The 20021-nt window shown below is 52.9% G+C and overlaps 1 protein-coding gene across 1 annotated transcript in view; it reads right to left on the reverse strand.

Annotated features, from left to right (window-relative positions):
* LOC133274867 (adenylate cyclase type 10-like) overlaps positions 1-11524 on the reverse strand; it is a 19087-nt gene extending 7563 nt beyond the window's left edge. The window contains exons 1-15 of the mRNA XM_061464436.1: positions 11139-11524; positions 10763-10956; positions 10351-10455; positions 9195-9233; positions 8498-8641; positions 6867-7072; positions 6345-6438; positions 5945-6030; positions 5196-5384; positions 4961-5082; positions 4250-4326; positions 3773-3962; positions 2812-2864; positions 1382-1535; positions 499-691 (exon numbers count right to left, since the gene is read on the reverse strand). Coding sequence (XP_061320420.1) covers positions 499-691; positions 1382-1535; positions 2812-2864; positions 3773-3962; positions 4250-4326; positions 4961-5082; positions 5196-5384; positions 5945-6030; positions 6345-6438; positions 6867-7072; positions 8498-8641; positions 9195-9233; positions 10351-10455; positions 10763-10956; positions 11139-11524 — 2232 coding nt within the window. The remainder of the gene's footprint in view (positions 1-498; positions 692-1381; positions 1536-2811; positions 2865-3772; positions 3963-4249; positions 4327-4960; positions 5083-5195; positions 5385-5944; positions 6031-6344; positions 6439-6866; positions 7073-8497; positions 8642-9194; positions 9234-10350; positions 10456-10762; positions 10957-11138) is intronic.
* Between the last annotated feature and the right edge of the window lie 8497 nt (positions 11525-20021).

Raw genomic sequence — 20021 nt, forward strand, 5'->3', positions numbered from 1 at the left:
CTCCAGGGCTCGCTACACCTACCCACCAAGCAAGATGGCAGAGCAAACCCTCCCTGCTCTGCCTCAGCACCTTCCCTCTCCCCAGCACGGGTGCAAGAGGCCACAGTGGGACTTCAACTAGAGCCTAAAGCAGAGGCTCAGGCAGAGCTGCATCTTGGCGGTGGGCTGAAGAGCTGGTTCTCTGACTGTGGGATCTTGGGCTGGCTGGAGCAGACCACTCACACAGCAATGACCTCAGCACAAGGTCAGACCCAGCCTCATTCCAGTGCTGCTTCCAGAATGCCGAACAAGGCACCAGGCACTGCCAGATGCAGCGCGGGACATTAAGTCACCACATACAGGCAGCCCCCGGGGCCAGGAATGGGAAACATGTGCTGTGACCCCCTGCAATCCCTCCCCCTGAGCTAAGGCACTCCAGCAGCCTTAGAAGACTGCTGAAGAACCAGAAGGGCTCAGGAGAAAGCCTTCTCCAGGGTCAGAGAGGCCTCTCGCTCTCACCTTGACAAGGAAGATGTCATTGAGGAGGCAGTAGTTGCTCTCTTCGATTATCCCGTTGAGATTTGTCCGTAGCACGTGCTCCCTGGCACTGCACGATTCACACTCATGGAGGCCCATCACCCTGGCCATCAGAATACGCATGGCAGAGAAGGACTGCCTCACGTTGACCTCTAGCAGTTCCATGCCAAATACCCTGCCATGCAAAAGCAAAAGGCACTGAGATCCCCAACGGCCCAAGTCTTCTAAGACAAAAGAGCTGGAGTTGCCTTTAGGGGGAACTCTTCAGCCTCCCACTTCAAAGTGGTACCGGGAGTTTCACTCCTTGTAAGAGAAAGGGCACAGAGAGGCAGTTGCTGCCAAGCCACTGGGAGAGCTAGGTCCAGACCCCTTCTGGTTTCTGCAGCGCTGGTCCATGTCTCCCTACCTCCCTACTGCAGAGGGACTTGCAGAGCTAAGAGGTGATCATGGAGCAAGTGGAGTTTGCCTTTGGGCTCCAGACCTTAGCAGTCTGCCTCTCAGCCACAGAGAGGCTTTTCTGGCCCAGTATTCCTTCTGGGAAACAGTCAGGGGGCAAGCAGGGCTTCTGAGACAGGCCACCCTGCTATATGTTGCATCTGGAATCCAATGCAAAGCACCGAGTTTGGGCTTTTTCCTTCTATTTGTGAAGGAGGAAACACCACAGGTCAAGAAGCACCTCCAACACCCCAAAGAGACAGGGGTAGGAGCAGAGCACGCAGGAGATAACTATGGAATGCCTCCATGAGGCTTTTTGAGGAGGCTTCAGTCCAAGGCCAAGGCACACTGGCCAAGGGGCTGGAGCGTTCCATGGCTCTCAGGGATGGAAAGAAGCAGTGTCCCAAAACTACAGGACAAAACCCTGTACCTGCAGCCAGCAGACTGGCCTAACTGGGACAGGTGATTAAGTAATTGGCTCTTCCCAGCGCCCCTTGCGCCCTCAAATGCCAGTATGTGTCTTTGTCCAAAACGGTTAGAGGCTTCCAAGCAGTTGACAAAGAGGTCAATCTCCTTCTTCCGACCTGTGAAGACAAACAAGAAAATGAGCTGCTGGGGCATGCTAGAAAGCAAAGAGCCGTCCCTTTGGCTGGTACCCTCCACCACAGCTTCCCTCCCACTACCACATCTGGCAGCCTACGATACCCCTGCTGCCTTCCAACCCTCTTGTCCCAGCTTTTGCACCTCTGCCTTCCTCAGAGTGGTAGCGGATGCCCTGTCCCACAGAGATTCAGACAGCCCCGTGCAAATCCCCCCTCAGGGATCCAGTACAAGGCTGGAAGGGATGATCTGAGTTGCTTCAGGCAGCTGTGTCCCAAACAGACTTAGAACATCTTCTCCTGGCTGTACGACTGGCCACAGAGCACATCAGTGTTGATACACAACCGTGTTTTAGTTCTTGCTGAAGAGGGCTTGCACAGCATCAAGGCATTTTCTATTTCTCATGCCACCCTGCCAGCAAAAGCAGGCTGGGGGTGCACAAGAAGTTGGGATGGGGCACAGCTGCAACAGCAGACCCCAGCTGGCTTATTTCATTGCATATGATGCTGTGCTTCGCAAGAAAAGCTGGGGAAAAGGAGGAGGAAGGGGGCACATTACGAGTTCCTGTGTTTGTCTTCCCAAGTCCTTGATACACATGTTGAAGCTCTGCTTTCCTGGGAATGGCTGGACACCTGCCTGCCACCAGGAGGCAGTGAAAGAATGCCTGATTTTGCCTGTCATGGATGCACAGCAGCTGCTTTACCTATTAAGCTGTCCGTATCCAGTGGGCTCACTTTTACCCTTCCAATTCTCTTCCCCATCCCACTGTGGGGAGTGAGCAGCCGTGTGGGGCTGAGTTCCCTACCGGGGTTAACCCATGACAGGGCCCAAAACATCCAGCAAGACACTGAGTGATTAAAGGCGTCCGTGATGCTTGACTTTTCCATGTTTACAAGCAGATGCTGCCAAGAAAGCACCTCTGAGGAGTACAAGGGGGAGAACCAACCACCAAAACTCCCCATCAGTCTAGCAGAAGGAAATCTCTTTCCTGATCCCAAGGATGTGGGACTGGTTTAGCCCCCAGGGTGTGAGCAGCTTGAAACAAACCTTCCTATCAGGTCTGGAGCCTGCCTGGGATCACCGAGCGCCTCACCCTGCTTCCCACCCCAAAGATATCAACTAAGTAGGCACTGAGAGAGCCAGCACTTCCTCAGGGCCTCTGCAGGCAACATTATCCCCAGCAAAACCTTTTCCGTTCCCAATACATGTTACTGAGGGGAAGAAACTGGGGTTCAGAAGAGCAAGGCATTCTCCACATACCCAGCAAGGAGGCGTTCTCTGGCATCTTCATGGCAAGAGCCATGCCAAATATGCTAGGAGCAGGGGAAAAAGAAAGTACAAGTCAGTTAGCTGGTTAGAAGCCAAGGGACATCAAGAAGCAGCCTGGCATGGAGGGGCTGGATGTGCTCCTCAGGGTACCTGTTTTTCTTTCGAGCAGCATGTTATCCCCTGCATGCTCCCCCCCACCAAAGTTCAAGCTGGCATGCTGAGAGAGCTTTAAGCATTAAGAAACCCAACAGCCACACCAGGACAAGAGAATATATTGAGAGTCCGTCAACAGAGGCCAGACCCAGAGACATGTGAAAGAAGCAAGAGTGAGCTGCTGGTTAGCAGATATCTTTACTGCGTTGGCCAGGAAAAACCGAGAGTCTTGGAAACAAGGACCCAATGGGCTGGGATTCCAAGCACCTGGCACCTCTGGCTTAAGTCTTCCTGTATTTTCAGAGACTAACATTCAAACCATCATCCAAAAAGAAGGTCAAATCCTGGCCCAGAGGAAGAGCCCAGGTTTGAGGAGGAAGACATGATGAAGAATGTCCTGAGGGTCCACCTTTATCCATGGGAACCAGACTGGCCCAAAGCTTCCCACTCAAGAGCAGCTAGGACAAAACCTTCTTGGGTCAGCATTACCAGGGCATGTGGTAGAGCGAGCACAGCACGGAAAGCACAGTTTGAAAGCCATTTGGACAGAGCCTGAAAGCCAGGTTGTGTCTACCAAAACAAAACCTTCCCCATTCCTGTGGTTTCACTCCCACTCTCCCAGCAAGAGGAAACAGCAGGGAAGAGAGGTAAAAAGCCTCCTACACCAGGGCTTCTGACCGTCTCATCCACAGTGAATGGAGAGCGGCTTCTGCTCTCTCTGCAGAACTCCTCTATGCTGGCCAAGCTGGACCCTTGATGCCACCATCCCCTCATCCAGACTTCTCAAGAGGACACTCACCTGTTGGTGGTGATCCCCACATATTGATAGACAGTGACAGGATGTTTGAAGCCTTTCATCTTTCTCTCCGGCAGCTCCTTGAAGTAGCAAGAGGGCAGCCCAGAGCTGGCACAGGTTGTGGTATCACAGGTCACCAGCCCAGAGTAGCTCATCATCATCCGGGCTGCCAAGTTCACCTTCTGGCCAATGACTGCCAGAGAGATGAAGAAAGAGCACACAGTGATGTACCTGTGCCACCAGCTCCACAGTGCCCTTCCAGACCAACGGCTGCCCTACATCCGACACCCGCAGCCCCACAGTGGGTTAAGCAGATCCCAGGGGAACAACCAGCTGTGGAGCCCAGTGTCCCACCCCAGCCCAGGACTGGTGCTGCCTGGGCCATTCCTGGCTGGTTGTTGGACAGGCACTCTCCCCAGCCTGTCTTCCTCTTCCCACCAGCTCACGCCAGTTTCCCACACCGCACACACGTGCTTGTACCTGTGTACTCGTGCCTCAGAGGGTGGCCAATGAGGCCACAGAACGCCATCCCACTGGTAACAGACACAGACACTGTCCTGGCACACAGGGAAACAACACGGCTTCAGAAGCGCTCCAGGTGCAGTCCTGCCCACCCAGCTTCATCTCTTCCCGCATCTCCCCTCAGCACTAGCCTGGGCCACTGGCAATCCTGCCCTGCCAGCCTGGGGTTCGGGGTACAGAGAGCTCAGGGCTGTAAAGGACCCAGGCGGCAAGGACAAGGAACAGGGCTTAGAGCACAGGCAGGAACTTTTGGGCACTTCTCCTGAGACCCCCTTCCCTGAGCTGTGACCTGTGACCAGTGGGAAAAGAGGGAGGGAAGAAGGTGCCACAGCGTCACTGCCTGTGATGACAGCAATGTAAGATCAGGTGTCTAGGCCCCATCACTGTTCACAGGCCAGTCACCCAGAAGGTGCTGCTTCTGGCACCAAGGAGCCTCTCGCCTTCACTAGGGCTCATTCCAGCATGGTGGCTAGCAGGGTGTGCTTGGAGACACTCTGCCTGGCTGCCCAGGGATAAGCCCAGGGGTTGCCTGCCACCTCTCAGGGCACTGTTTCCTTCCTGCCAAGGAAGGGAGGACAGGGGAGGGTAAGCTAGACGCAACACTCTTTCTTCCTCTGCTTTACGCTGGCCCAGGCAGCATGCGCTCCCTCAGCCCCACCAGACACTCACCCTGTTTTTGCAATGATCTTGGAGCACGAGTTGAAGATCTGAAAAGCACTCTGCAAGGCATGAATGCTCTCATGGGCCAGCTTTACTCCAGGGAGTCCGAACACACAAAGGAATGTACAGCCCTGCCAAGGACAGATGCAGCACATCTTGCCACAATGCCTAAGAAGGAACCTTCCCCTCTTGCTCAGTATCCACCCTCTTGGGTTGGGGGGAGATGATTCCACCTCACACTCACTTTGTCAAACAGGAAGACTTTGTTCACTTCACCCTTGTGAGGACAGACGATTTCCTGCATCAGGCTGCTGACTTCACTGAGGACACTGCGGAAAGATACTATGTCCTTTGTATCAAAATTCAGGTGGAGGAAGAGGATGGTGACTGGCCGTAGCTCACAGAGGAAGTCCTGCGGCACTCTGTCTTCAAGCTGGAAGACAAGAGCATGACGGCTTCACAAGCCTGCTCTCCCAGGGGCTGCCCACGCCAGGTACAAAGGGAGAGCTGGTGTCCTGGCAATAGCAGGTACTAGTAGGGGAAGAGAAGATCCTCCTCTCGGTTTAAATGGTCGGCAGGCTGCCCAGCTTGCAGCAGTCAGATACCAAATCAGAACACAAATGACAAAGGCGAGAAGGGCGCTCCGGTAACACCCCATCTTGGGACAGTTACGGACATGAGTGGTGACACTGAGCGATGCTCATGGGGCTTCAGTGGATTCTCCCCTCTATCCTGCCATCACGTCCACAGAACATGAAGAGCCATACCCACAGAAAAGACAAGAGATGCAAATGTCTGCCCCACCACCCATCTCTCTGAGGACAACTCATCCAGTGGTGCAGCACCTGTGCCCCTTGGCCTAATTTGCCCACATTGTCATCTCGGGATGCATTTTCTTTGTTTGGCTTGCTCTCATGGAAACTCCCTCTCTGAATGCACCACTTCTTCTGCCCTGCAAAAAAAGCAGCCCCAGCAGCAACGGCCCAGGCGTACCTTCCTGAGAACAGCTTTTGGGATGTAACTAAGTATGTCTCCCACATCAGTATCAGGGTTCAAGAAAAGAGCAGGCCTGACAGCATCTGCGGAGAGGAAACACACATGGTTGCTGTGGGAAGATGGGACTACGAGCTGTTGGAAAGCAGGGGCTAGCACTGGCAACAGGGGAGAGACTCCTGCGTTTGCTTGTGTTGCCACCTGCAGGTGCTTAGGGCAGAGCTGTCCCCTGGAAGGAGATGGCAGCAGCAGCAACTGCCCCAGCTGATGCACAAGAGGGCCAAAAGCATGACTGCTAACTGAGAGGGGAAGAGGGGAGCGGTAGTTCATCCCTGACCCCTGCAGCAGCCAGGCCCCATGTTTCCAAGCAAAACCAAAACAAGGTGAATCTGGCACTCACATTCGTTTTCCGTGAAGCAGCACTTCTCCTTCTGTGGAAGCTTGTCTAAAACATTTTGGCATTCCGACAGAGACATCTGGTTCATGCCCGTAACCTGAAGGTACACAGAAGGAAAGCACTTGACACTGGCTTCTCCAGGAGTCCCAGGGGACAGATCCTGCCCTCCACTGTCACTGTCCAGAAAAGGGGAGAAGAAGCCTATCTGGCTGGACAGGACAGCAGTGCTTCCTCAGAAACCCTGGAGCTGAGCAGACGTCTTCCAAGCATCCCCCAGCTGTCAACAGCTCCGTGACCCACGGAGGACACTGCTGGTGGGGCCAAAACTCTTCCAGTGCCTCCTGACCCCTCAAACCAAGCAAGCCCAGCCCAGAGTTACTCCTAACATAAAAGGACAAGAGCATCAGCTGCTCTCCCCTTTCAGAGCTACAACTCTCTCCACATTCAGCTCTTCAGCTTTCTGAGGCCTCCCTCCTTCAGGTCCAGGTCCTCAGAATGGCTCTAGATGCTGTCCCATCCACCTACCTTCACAGCTGTTTTGCCCGCAATATGGCTGGTTCTGAGCCTGTGCTTCTCACATAGCTCCCAGCAGGAGGCTGAGAGGACAATTTCACCTGCTTCCGCAAGCTTTTCGGCCTCACAGACATCCTCCAGGGCCTTGCCAATGACACAGAAGTACTGCTGCCTCTCGTCTCCAAACCTCAGGTGGTGCATATTCCCTGCAGAGATCCCTGGGAGAGAGAGAGGGAGAAGCAGAGCTCTACAGCCTCCAGCATTTCAGCTGTTCAGAAGCCAATCTGAACCCCAGTGGGGAGATGGTCATTATGGAGGGGGAGGGCATCCTCCATCCTTCTCGAGGGGCTACTGACACAGGACCCTTAAATGGGTGTTAAGAAATAGACAAACCAAGTGGACAGTGACACTGTGTTGAGAGTGCTGGCTGTCTTAACCTGCCCCAGAAACCCAGCAAACCAAGCCCCTGATCACCGCCCACCCCCTTTACATGCAGGCGGGTTGTAGCTGTCTGCTCAAGAAAAATTACAGCCTGCAAAACCCTTCTCACAGCCTTAAGCAATGCAGCTCTCCTTTGCTCTTTGTGAAAGGCAGGGGAGAATCCAACACGGAAAAGGATGCAAAGCTGCCTCCACCTGAAAAATGAAGGGATAAGTTCCTCCTGCAGGCATCTGGCCGACAGCAGATGCTCAAAGACCCCAGTATTCAACCTGACACCTGCTCTTCCTTTGAGCTTCACAGAATCATAAAACCATAGAACAGTGAGGGCTGGAAAGGACCTTAAGATCACCTAGATCCAACCCCACTGCCATCTCGCACTAGACCATGTCACCCAAAAGGCCGCCAAATTGGTCAGGCAGGATTTCCCCTTAGTGAAGCCATGCTGGCTGTCACCAAGCACCTTGTTGTTTTTCATGTGCCTTAGCATGCCTTCCAGGAGAATCTGCTCCAAGATTTTGCCAGGCACAGAGGTGAGACTGACTGGTCTGTAGTTCCCTGGGTCATCCATTTTCCCCTTCTTGAAAATGGGGGTTATATTTCCCTTTTTCCAGTCGTCAGGGACTTGACATGACTGCCATGATTTTTCAAATATGATGGACAGTTGCAACTTCATTCACCAGCTCCTTCAGGAACCGCAGACGGACTGCATCAGTTCCCATGGGTTTGTGCACATTCAGGTTCTTAGGATGATCTTGAACCAGATCCCCTCCTACAGTGGGCCGAAGGTCTTCATTCTCACAGTCCCTGCATCTGCCTTCCAGGACTTGGGTGGTGTGCTCAGAGCATTTGCCAGTGACGGCTGAGGCAAAGAAGTCATTAAGAACCTCAGCCTTCTCCAAATCCAGGGTAGCCAGTTCTCCTGATAGCTTCTGGAGAGGGCCCATGTTGCCCTAGTCTGTCTTTTTATTTGCTACATACCTATAGAAGCTCTTCCTGTTATCTTTCAGATCCCTTGCCAGGTTTAATTCTAACTGTGAACGCACACAAACCCAGTGGTCTGGTGTCCAACTACAGGTGGCCCCTTGAATGCTTGCAGGAGATGCTTTCCTTTGGCGCTAGCCCCAGGCGGGGATCCCCGCATTCCCTGCCAGTGTGAAGCACAGGAGAGTGCCACAGATCTGCACCTGGCACAGCACTTGTACCTATCTTAAGTCGGAATTTCTGACCCACGAGCATGTCATGCCTCCGGTACTTCTTCTGGATCTGCCAGCTACAGTGCACCACAAGGCTGATGGTCTTGGCCATCTCACTGGGTCTTGCTCTCCACAGCAGCAGCACAGCATCCCCTGGGGAAAGCAAGGGAACGTCAAGGCTCTGCTGAGACCTGACTCTCCCTGACCTACGCTCCATGGCAGGGACAGCAGAAACCAGATGACGTGCTGAAAAAGATGGACTTGTGGGAGGCCATAGGCCTCTGGAGGACCTCTGGACTTGCTGGGACTCCTCCTCCTCTTGCGGCCTGGCAGCCTGAGCTGTGCTGTCACCAGCCCGTCCCTCCATTCCCCCGTCCCCCCGTCCCTCACCAGCACTCCAATAAATGCCTTCGGCTTCACCTTCTAGTAGGTCTCCTCCTCTCAGTGCTGCCTCTGCCCTCACCCCCAGCACAGAGCCCTGCAAGCTGAGGCAGAGGGAGGGGAGCCACCACCCTTGCCGAAGCCAAACTGCAGGCCCAGGGTGGGAAGAGAAGCCTGGAGAAAGGGCGCTGCAAAGGCGTATGAGAGTGGCCAGGAAGATGGCTCAAGGTGCTGCACAGAGCCTCTGAAGGAGGACAGCAGAGCTGCCACAGCAGTCCCGTGCTGCAGATTAATACCCATGGGCATCATCATCCTAAGTACGTACCAGCAAACTTCAAGATGTCACCTCCAAGAGTCAGCATGTCTGGAGACAGAGGGAAGGAAAGGAAGAGTCATGTGGACACCTTCTTCCATAATCCACAAAGGAAGCCCCCGTGCTCAGAGCGGAGCACCCAGGCGACGGTGCACTATCCGGCACAGCTTAGGAAAAGCACCACCCTGGCCTGCCTCCCAGGCTCCCAGGGGCTGCAGCCCTGGTACCTGCACAGAAGGCACAGAGGCATGGCCTCAAGCTGCCACCTAATTTTCAGAATGGTGGAGGCTGGAAGGAACCTCTGGGGTCCATCTGGTCCAACCCTGCTCTCAAGCGGGGCAGAGCCAGCTGCCCAGGACGCTGGCTAGATGGCTTTGGAAGAGCCAAAAGAGGAAGATTTCTCAAGCTCCCTGGCAATCAGTCAGTCACCCCTCACAGCCAAAAAGTGTTTCCCAACTTACAGAGGGAAACTGCTGTGCTTCAGTGCGTGCCCATGGCATGGCCTCTGGTCCTGACAATGAGCACCACTGGAAAGAGCCTAGCTCTGTCTAATCTGCTCCCTCCCTTGAAGTTTTAGACACATTACTGTAAGATCCCCCCTGAAGCCTTCTCTTCCCTAGGCTAAACAGGCCCAGTTCCCCCAGCCTTTCCTTGTAGGAGAGATGCTCTAGACCCTTCATCCTCTTCGAGGCCTCTTCTGCTTTTCTTTACAAATGCTGCCAAAGGGGTGTCCAGAATGTGCTCATAATCAGCTCAGAAGGGTCAAGACATCCCCTGAGAAAATGGGCTTGGAAGGGTCTCTGTCTCTCCCTGTCTTTCCCACACAACGCCAGTGCCAGCATGTCCAGGTCACTTGTGCGCTGGCACTTGCTTGGTGCTCTCAGCCTGCTCTGGGCCCCCAGGCACCATGGAGCTGGGTGTTCCCATCAGAAGCACAGAGGTGGCTGCTGAGAAAGTGGGTGCCTCCTTGGCCACAGTGGGGAGCAGAAAGGACCTGCACTTGTCCTGACTTGCCAGGAGAGCCTGGCTGTTCTCACTGTTCCTCCAGGCCACAGAAAGTCCCAGCCCTTCCAAGGAAGCAGGACTAGGTTGCCCAGGATACCAGCCTCCCCATTCCATGAGCAGCCCTATGGCCTGCCGCCAGGCAGTCCTGCAGCATGGCTCTTACCCTCCAAAACGTCACACAGGTAGTGATTGAGGTCTTCCGCCAACTCATCAGTGCCTCTCTGTGAACCACCCTTCCAGATACAGTGCTCTGTCAAAGAGGTGAAATCTGCAACAGAGACACCCAGAAATCAGGAAATGAATGCCCTGGGGACCAAAGGACCTGGCAGCCAGTTCCACACTGGCCAGCCGGGGTGCCCAGCCCGGCACCTTCCCATGCCCCAACACAGTGTGGGTTGCAGCAGTGCTTAACCACCCATGATAGCCCATCCTTTTTGGGAATCCCAGCAGAAGACCTCAGCATTCATTATGGCCACTCACTATCAGCAGCAGGGGCAGGGCTCCAAAGGGCCTGGTGTGTGCCAGAATGGCTCACGTTCCTCGATGTCACAGTTGCTCCTCCCTGCGCACCCTACCTGAAATATCTGCAAAGAGCAGCACTCCGTGGACTGCCTGAAAGCTGGTCCCGAGGTAGTCGCTAGAAACAAGGCTGGGGAGAAAAGCTGCTGCTTTGTCCAGCTCTGAGCTGCAACGTTTCCTCTCCCAGGAAGAAGACGCCATCTGCACCCTGTGGTGTCCGGGGTACCTCAGGATCATCTGCTGTGCCCAGCTGGGAGAAGAAATATGACCCCAGTGCGCCATGTGAGGTGCCTGCATGTGGGGCAACTGTCCCTCTGCCCACAGGGTGGCCACAGTCACTGGCAGTGGCCTCCTCAGTAGGTCTTTGCTTCCCTGTCAGCTCTCCGCACACATCACAATGAGCTGACAGTGACATTCTCTGCGGGTCATCACCTTTGGAACTGCTGCCCCGTGGCCGAGGCTTCCTCCTTGACACTGGGCCACTGGCTGGAGGTGGCCAGCACCACCCCATTGCTTGGGGACAGCACCCAAGGGAGGCACATGCAGACCTGCTGCAGTGCCTTGCACACACAGCTGTTTGAGAGCACTGCTCCTTCCCGACAGCGGAATAGCTTGTCACCGTTTTCCCAGTAGTCTTGCCCGCTTCTTTTTCCAGTGCTCCCTTGCTGCTGCAGCAAAGGGAAGGGACAGTGCTCTCTGGTCTGGAGACAGGAGGGGGAGAGGGACTGGGAACCCTTGCTGGGCTGTATCTGAAGAGCACCAGGCAGCATGCAGTGGGCCACCCAGAAGTCCAGGACAGACTCCAAAATGGTGGGCATGTTATCTGGCAATGGAAGTAGTTAAGATTTTGTAAAGGGCTATGTGTATGAAAGCTTGGGGATGTTGAGTTTACACTTGCAGGTAGCAAGGAAAAATGTTTCCTTACTGTCCTGGGTCCAGCAGTAGCCGTCATTTTTCTCCTTCTTAGTAGCTGGTGCAGTGCTGTGTTTTTGACTTTAGCCTCGGAACGACGCTGATAACACCGATGTTTTTAGTTGTTGCTAAGTAATGTTTAGTCTGACCAAGGACTTTCTGAGTCTCATGCTCTGCCAGGGAGGAGGGGAAGCCAGGAGGAAGCAGAGACAGGACAGCTGACCCAGGGGAACAGAACAGGGGTGAGCAAGTGGCCCCGTGGTCCTTAGCTGCCGGCTGGGTTGAAACCATGACACATCTCCAGTGCAGACTTCCCTCCTGCCTCTCAAGGGGCTCCATGATGTTGGCTCCACGACACAGGCTCAAAATGCCAAAATTAATATTTATGGGGTAGAAGAAGGTGAATCCCATTGGTTGCAGATGCTGTCCCTACGTTAATATTTTTTTTCCTCCCCATAAAATCTAGTCTTTAGGTGCTGTTGCAGAATGACTCTAAGAGCAGGACCATAGAGTTCTGGAGGACTGTGCAAGCAAGGCAGGGGGTGGCCCCCACAGGTGGCCGGAGATCGGACCTGGGAGGAGAATGTGGAGGAAGCTGTGGGGGGGCTAACCAATACTGTTGTGCCAAGAAGGAGTGGCTGAATACCACTCCTATATATATGTGAACTGCGTCACAAATAAAGCAGAAGCTGCTTATCACCCATATTGGGTTAGCGTGTCTGCTTTTCCTCGCCGCTTACAAATGGCGCCCGAACAGGGACGCAGACTACAGGGCCCTGGTCGCTGGGGACCCGGATTACAGGGCTCCGACTAGCGGGGACCCGGAATACAGGGCCCCGACTAGCAGGGACCCGGGATACAGGGCCCCGGTCGACGGGGACCCGGATACAGGGCCCCGGTCGACGGGGACCCAGATACAGGGCCCCGACTAGCGGGGACCCGGGATACAGGGCCCCGACTAGCGGGGACCCAGATACAGGGCCCCGGTCGACGGGGACCCGGATACAGGGCCCCGACTAGCGGGGACCCGGATACAGGGCCCCGGTTTAACGGGGACCCGGATACACGGCCCCGCTCGACGGGGACCCGGAACGGCGAGTGAGCGGCGCCGGCGGCAGTGGCCGGGAAGCGCGGGCAATGCTGCTGCGGTGGCGTGACGGACCCGGGTGCTCGGACTAACCGAAAGGAATCCGCCGCTGGGGCGAACCAGACACTGCTGCGTCGGGAGGCCGATCCGGAGACCGAGGTTACAGGACGACCCAGAAGAAGATGATCCGGAAAAGGCTGGCCATGAAAATGGACCGAGAGGTAGCCCTGGACTTATTACAGTGCTTTTTATAAGAGCGGGGAACTGAGCCCTGAACTTTTTACAGTGCTTTTTATAAAGCGGGGAATTGAGCCTGAGACTCTAAAGCAGCTAGCAGGTCTAGCGGCTAGGGAAGGCTAAGGGATTTTTTTTGCAGATCCTAATACAATATTTGAGGAGAGTGAGTGGCGAAAGTTTGGTGATGAACTATTTGACTCAGTGCTTAATGATTATAAAAAGGCAAAGAAACTCGGTAAACCACGGAGGGAAGTAATGAACTGTATAAAAAGATACAAGGCAGAAAAGAAAACTGCCGCGGTAGCAACGGAGAAACTAGGAACAGACGTCCCCGGTCGGTTGAAACCGGGGGAAGATTACAACTCGTTCCCCCCCCCAACTCGCGGGAGCACAGGGTTTCCCCCCACCCCCCACCCCCACCCCCTTCCTTTTCTCCCCTTCCATCAGAAGGTGCCGCGGAGGAGGTGCAACCCCCTGCTCCCCCACCACCCCAGTTCCGAAAGTAGGGACTTTGAAAAGGACAGAGAAAGTATATTAGAAGGTATACGTATGATAAATGCCGAGGAATCCGAAAGAAAGAGGGCGGTGCCTCGGCGCCGGATCGATTGCGGCGCCACTTTGAAGCACGCAGTAGAAAATAGGGATCATGCGCGAGCGGGAGATTTAAAGGAACCGCGAGCCTCTCCAACCCACTATGCCCTAGAGTGAAAAAATTTTTAACTCAGTCACGGAGGAGCCAGGTCTGCAGATGGCTACATACCGAACGAGATACATCTGATAAGAAAGACACAGCTGCGAGCAACGGAGACCCCGAGTTCGGCGCAGGATCAGCCCCCGAATCCCCTGAATCCGAGCCAGATTTATATCCTCTGCTTCCAGACCCTGACTCTTCGTCTCCCGGGTGGGTCTGCTCAGACTTACTGGCCCTGGAGACGCTCAGTTGTAACAATGGATAATCAAAGAGGTGAACATTACCGGGGAATTTTCTGCAATGGGCATCTTTGCATATCCTGTGTTTACTACACAGCAGGGGGCTAAAGAGTGGGAAGCTCTTGATCTCAAAATAGTTAAGGAGGCCTGACAAACAGTGACCACGTATGCGTTACAATCCTCTTATACTCAAGCTGTATATGTTATGATTTTTTCTTGCAACTGACAGGGGGAGCCCATACAGTTTCTCTGTGATACTCATGTACTAGAAGTTGGTAAATATAAGTATGCCCAGGTTTCTATCAACCCTTGGAGACCTCTGTAGATACTGCTGGCCACTTCTTCCAGCACAGGCTGGCCACCTGTGTCGGAATGAGTGTGCATTTTGGTCAGTATAAAAGCCCAAGCCTCATACGATGTGGGGGAGGCAGAGCCTCTGCGGGGACGCCCGCTAAGGTTGAGCCTGCCACCTCGCACTGCAGTGATGCTTCTCGGAGCTGGTTTGCTGTTAGTCTCCACAGGGTCCTTGTGCCACGTTCTGTACGTGGGACTGTAGTGGGAGTAATGATGGCTTTTGCAGGGACTTAAAAAGAGGGGGGGAGGGAGAGAGAGTAATGATGCTGCACTTAACCTGTTTAACCCGTCTACTTCTCAAGAACTGAAGAACTGATAACCTGGGGGAGGGGGTATATTGGTGTCCTCCTGCCTACAGGTCCATGGTGACTGCCTGCAAAGTTTGTCAAGCCTTGCCATGAGCTGGACAGACGAATGGATAAACCTGATGCCTCAGCTACAGGAGCTGACCGTGATTACCCCAAGCAGAATGAGATAGAGGAAGAGAAAGAACAAATAACTGCAAAACATCACTTGGGGGCAACTGAAAAGTAACATCCTGAATATGTGTGCTTGTAAAATAGCTATTATTAGAGGTTGTGATTTTGTGTATAAAACCACCTGTATTTACTAGCTAGTTGCTAATAAGAAACTGCACCTTGTACTGTATAGATTTGTCACTTGTAAAAGAGATGTTAGAGTATGGAAATTTGCAGTAGCTGCTAGAAAATGCTAAGGCAAAAGCTAGAAAAATTTTAATACAATGGTAGTGTTATAAAGCAGGTGATGGAACAAATTTAAGAGGGGGGGAGAATTCCACTGGTAAGAAATTTCTTTGGCTAGTCCCTCACTGCCATCAGCATCTTCAACATGCTGCTGCACCCTGTAATAGTTACTCTGCTAATGTAAATGTGTGTGTGCCTTGCTGTAGTAGCAACTTGTTACTGGATGAAGCAGGTGAAACTGTGCATTGACAACAAGGTGCAAGGACTGAGGCTGACCAAATGCCTGCTACCACAATCAAGGGCAAGACTGGGTTGGCTTCGGTGTTTGCCACCAAGAAGAACCTTTAGCTCCGCTGTTGGCTGCAACCCAGCAGGCGTGGAGCGGTGGGGACACATGCCATGCCAGACCTTGATGTGAAGGATCAGAGAGCTATACAGCCTGTTATCAGAGAGCCATACAGCAGAAAAAAGGGGCAGGCCCAGGCAGCCTCTAGTTGGCGTATGTTGGAAATATAATCTAGCCCGGATCCCCTGCTCAAGTAGAGCCACCCAAACCATATATAAAACATAAAGGGGGAAGATGTGGAGACGGTGTTCTCACAGGAGAATGCATAAGTGGTACATAAACTTTGAATAGTCCTGAAAGATACAGCAAGGCCATGGGAGGCCCGAAGAAGCTTAAGCAAGCAAGGTAAGAGGCTGGAATTCACCAAGTTAATGAGAACTGTGGACTGTTGGCAAGCTTTCAAGGTTGAGTTCTCACAGCTGTGTTTAAGCAATTATATGTTAGTCACTAAGGGTCTTCAAAACATGTATCCAATCATAATATGCCAAATCACTGTAAGTGCTTCAGCTCAACTAAGCAGACTGGGTTGCTGAGTTGCTAAGCAGACAATTCTACATCGAAGGCAATTCCCGATTTGTTTTAATGTTGACTCTGTAAGACATGCAACACTGCAGAACCTTTTGTTGTTGGAACAGGGACATAGATGTGAAGAGTCTGATGGAATGTCTTGTATGAGTCTCTCTGATTATGTTAATTCGATGCACGCACAGCTGAGAACCCTGGCTCAGCTTACCCAGCAATAGTAAATGAGCAATATCCTAAGAATAACTAGATGGTTGTCTTCACGGGGCATTACAGGTTGAGTCAGACACTGCTGTTTAAAAGTATTGCACTTATGTATCATGATTAGGTTAATCATCGTAGCTATTAGACTTGTTTATAGTTGTGTGATAAAACAGGTGAACAGAATAACCCATAATGCCTTGCTTGCACAAAGAAAAAGGGGGGAATTGTTGCAGAATGACTCTAAGAGCAGGACCATAGAGTTCTGGAGGACTGTGCAAGCAAGGCAGGGGGTGGCCCCCACAGGTGGTCGGAGACCGGACCTGGGAGGACAATGTGGAGGAAGCTGTGGGGGGGCTAACCAATACTGTTGCGCCAAGAAGGAGTGGCTGAATACCACTCCTATATATGTGTGAACTGCGTCACAAATAAGGTAGAAGTTGCTTATCACCCATATTGGGTTGGCCTGTCTGATTCTCCTCGCCGCTTACAAGGTGCCACCAGTTCATTTCCCCAGTTAATTCTTGAATCCTCATGAAAAATAACGTAGTAAAGCTGGGATAACCCCAGGAGTGGAGGAGCAGGCTTGCCTGTGCTACACGTTCCCTGCATTGAGGGTCTGTTCTGCTGCAGGTCTGATGCTGCCAGACACAGGCAGGGGTAGGCAGGATCAAATGCAATCATTAGGCATGTTTCATAGGATTGACCAGGAAGAGTCATTCCTGCGTGAGAGGCCAGGCCGGGACCTTGTTGAGAGCCACAGAGTGGCTGGCACATGCCCTTTGTACCTGGGGGGACGTTACTGGGGTCCATTTGGGGGCGTTTCTCTCTCCAACCACAGCCAACACCAACCAATGCCACTCATCTTCACTGCTGGAACCCCACCAAGGTCGAGCTGGTCCAGTGCCGAAAAAACATCAGGGCTCAGAGCTGTTTAATGCAGAGGGGAGAAGGAGATGAACCCCAAGCAGTGGCTCTTACACAAGAAGTAATCAACTCTGCAGCGATGCCTTGCACTATTTTCTGTTTTGCTCTGTCCCAGAGCACTTAAATCAATCCAGTTTAGTCTCACTGCTTCTCAGGTTAAAAATCCCCCCTAAGACAAAATCTTCCAGCTTTCAGAGGGGGAAAATCTGGGAAATGACCCCTCCAGGATACATTCACACTGACCTAAATGAGGTTAAAGCCGCCTGCTGAAGCAAGAAAGTGCAGGCATATCACGCAGTGCACTGATTGATTACTATTAAGACCACACAGACATGGATATTTTCCTTCCCGCTTCTCCCAGATCACTTTGCCAGGATCCCAGTGGCACCCAACAGCCAGACCACGCACATAAAACCGACAAATGAGACTCTTCATCAGTATGGTGTGCTGGGTTCAGCAGTAGCAGTCATTTTCATCCTTCTTACTAGCTGGTGCAGTGCTGTGTTTTTGACTTTAGTCTGAGAATAATGCGGTAACACACCGGTGTTTTTAGCTGTTGCTAAGACACCTCATGCCATCAAGGCAGAGATGTAACATACAGATGGGCTCGTGATCAAGGGGTGAACTTAACAATGGACACTATTGCCAAGGTTACTCATGAGTGTGAAACGTGCTGCAGTTAAGCAAGCCAAGCGGTTAAAGCCTCTTTGGTATGGAGGACGATGGCTGAAGTACAAATATGGGGAGGCCTGGCAGATTGATTGTATCACACTCCCACCAACCCGCCAAGGCAAGCACCATGTGCTTACCGTGGTGGAAGCAACCACCGGATGGCTGGAGACACACGCCGTGCCCCACGCCACTGCCCGGAACACTATCCTGGGCCTTGAGAAACAGATTTTGTGGTGACACAGCACCCCACAGAGAATTGAGTCAGACAATGGGACTCATTTCTGGAATAACCTTATAGACGCTTGGGCCAAAGAGCATGGCATTGAGTGGGTATATCACATCCCCTACCATGCACCAGCCTCTGGGAAATCGAACGGTACGATGTTAAAAACTACACTGAGAGGAATGGGTGGTGGGACTTTCAAGCATTGGGATACACACTTACCAAAGGCCACCTGGTTGGTCAACACCAGAGGATCTGCCAACAGGGCTGGCCCAGCCCAGTCAGAACTTTCACATACTGTAGAAGGGGATAAAGTTCCTGTGGTGCACATGAAGAATTTGCTGGAGAAGACGGTCTGGGTTATTCCTGCTTCAGGTAAAGGCAGACCCACTCGTGGGACTGCTTTTGCTCAGGGACCCGGATATACTTGGTGGGTGATGGGGGAAGATGGGGAATTCCCGTGTGTACCTCAAGGAGATTCAGTCTGGGGGGAAAACAGCCAATGAACTCAATTATATGCTGTTGCCTGGTATATAACACTTTTATAGCCCATCAGCTGGATGCCCATCCCCACCACTCTGGGCTTTGAAAAGAAGAAATGTGCTGTCATGATCATCAGTGGAGAATAAAGTCATGGGAAAAGCCAGCAGCAGCAGCAGAACTCTCCTCACGTCACCATCAACTGACCCTGACTTCCCTCCGACCATCATCCCAACAAGGAATGAACTTTGACAAAACCAGGTGAGCTCAGGGGAAGCAGGGGGAGGAAGAAGGGAGAGGAAAGAGCGAGCGGCTGTGTGGTTCTGGGTTACAGGCTCAGCTTAAACCACGAAATACGGTTATTACAGTGAAGGATGATGGAACGGGCTAACACTCAAACCGGGATGGAGGAATGCCCTAAACCGAACCTAAGTAATTTCCTTAAAAATCATAAAGAAACAAACTGGGGAAGTTGAAGGGGGAGAGAGCAAGGCGGGGGGGAGGGGGGGGGGGGGGGGGGGAACCCCAAAGGTATGAAAATAGCTTGGGTGCTAAAGGGGATCCTGCTGAGCCACAAGACCCACCCATTCCTTCCTCTGAACATACTTTCTTGGTGTTTTACCGGCTACTGCGAGGTAACAGCTGTCTGGGGAAGCAATATTCACCCTTCATGTGGGAAAAATGGAACTCTATCAATAATCAAGGTAACTGCAGCCTGCAAAATGCACAGGGAAGAGGCAAGGCCAGTCATGCTGTGCTTGAAGCTTCCCTGAAGCTGTTTGTTCAGGTCAGCTCTTCCATCCGCTTTGTCTTTCCCTCAAACCCAGGTTTCAAGCCCCTTCCCCAGTTACCCCCAAAACCACCCCACGCCACCGTCTCCCACTCAAACCTTCCCCTTCCACTGTTCCACAGGTTCCCAAAACCTTTATTTCACACACAGCCCTTTCCACCCACTTCCACAGCCCCACACACTCTCCTCAGGGAGAGGCACCCTCCCCACACCGCAGCTCTGAACCTCTGCAGCCACCTACAGGGCTGGGAGCAGCATTTTCGTTACGGGAAACCCCTCTCATTTGGAGCTAATGTAGACCTGCAGGCTCCTGGAAATCTGGGAGCAGTGTTTCCCTCAGGAGCCCCCATCACCTCAACCCCTCTCTCGTCCGGGACAGCCTTTCCGTTGTTTCCACCTTCTTTCTGCACCTCAGCCCCGGGGCATCCCCTCAGACCACTCCAGGGGGCGGAAATACCATCTCAGATTCAACTTTTCCATTTTACATCTCGCTCAGGAGGCTTGTTGTCCTGAAGTTACCCTCAAGTTTTGCTGCGGCTGGAAATGAAACCACCTGTAAGTGGCCATAAAGCTGCCAGCGGCATGGACCAGCACCCTTCCGGCAACGAGACTACCCGTCCTTTGGAGAGGCAGCTCTCTCGACGCCCCAGAGCCCAAGGCTGGTATGAGCGTGGCTCTCTTACCAGGATCCCTGCCCAGCTGCAGAGGACTGGATGTGGCTGGGCTGGATATCACACTGGGACTCCCACCCTCAGCCACTGACACGTGCTCCCACTGTACCTGGCAAAGGAAGGTGGCTCTGGTAAGCTCCTCCAGGAGCTGAAACCACAGCCCTGAGCACAGTGAGCACGCAGCTTTTGCTCTTCATGTCACAGAATCATAGTATCCCAGACTGGTTTGGGTTACAAGCGACCTTAAAGCTCATCCAGT

This window comes from Pezoporus flaviventris, unplaced genomic scaffold (genome assembly GCF_033815535.1).
Source record: "Pezoporus flaviventris isolate CSIRO_AGI_PZ_B2104156 unplaced genomic scaffold, CSIRO_AGI_Pfla_v1 ptg000002l, whole genome shotgun sequence".
NCBI classification, from domain to species: domain Eukaryota; kingdom Metazoa; phylum Chordata; class Aves; order Psittaciformes; family Psittacidae; genus Pezoporus; species Pezoporus flaviventris.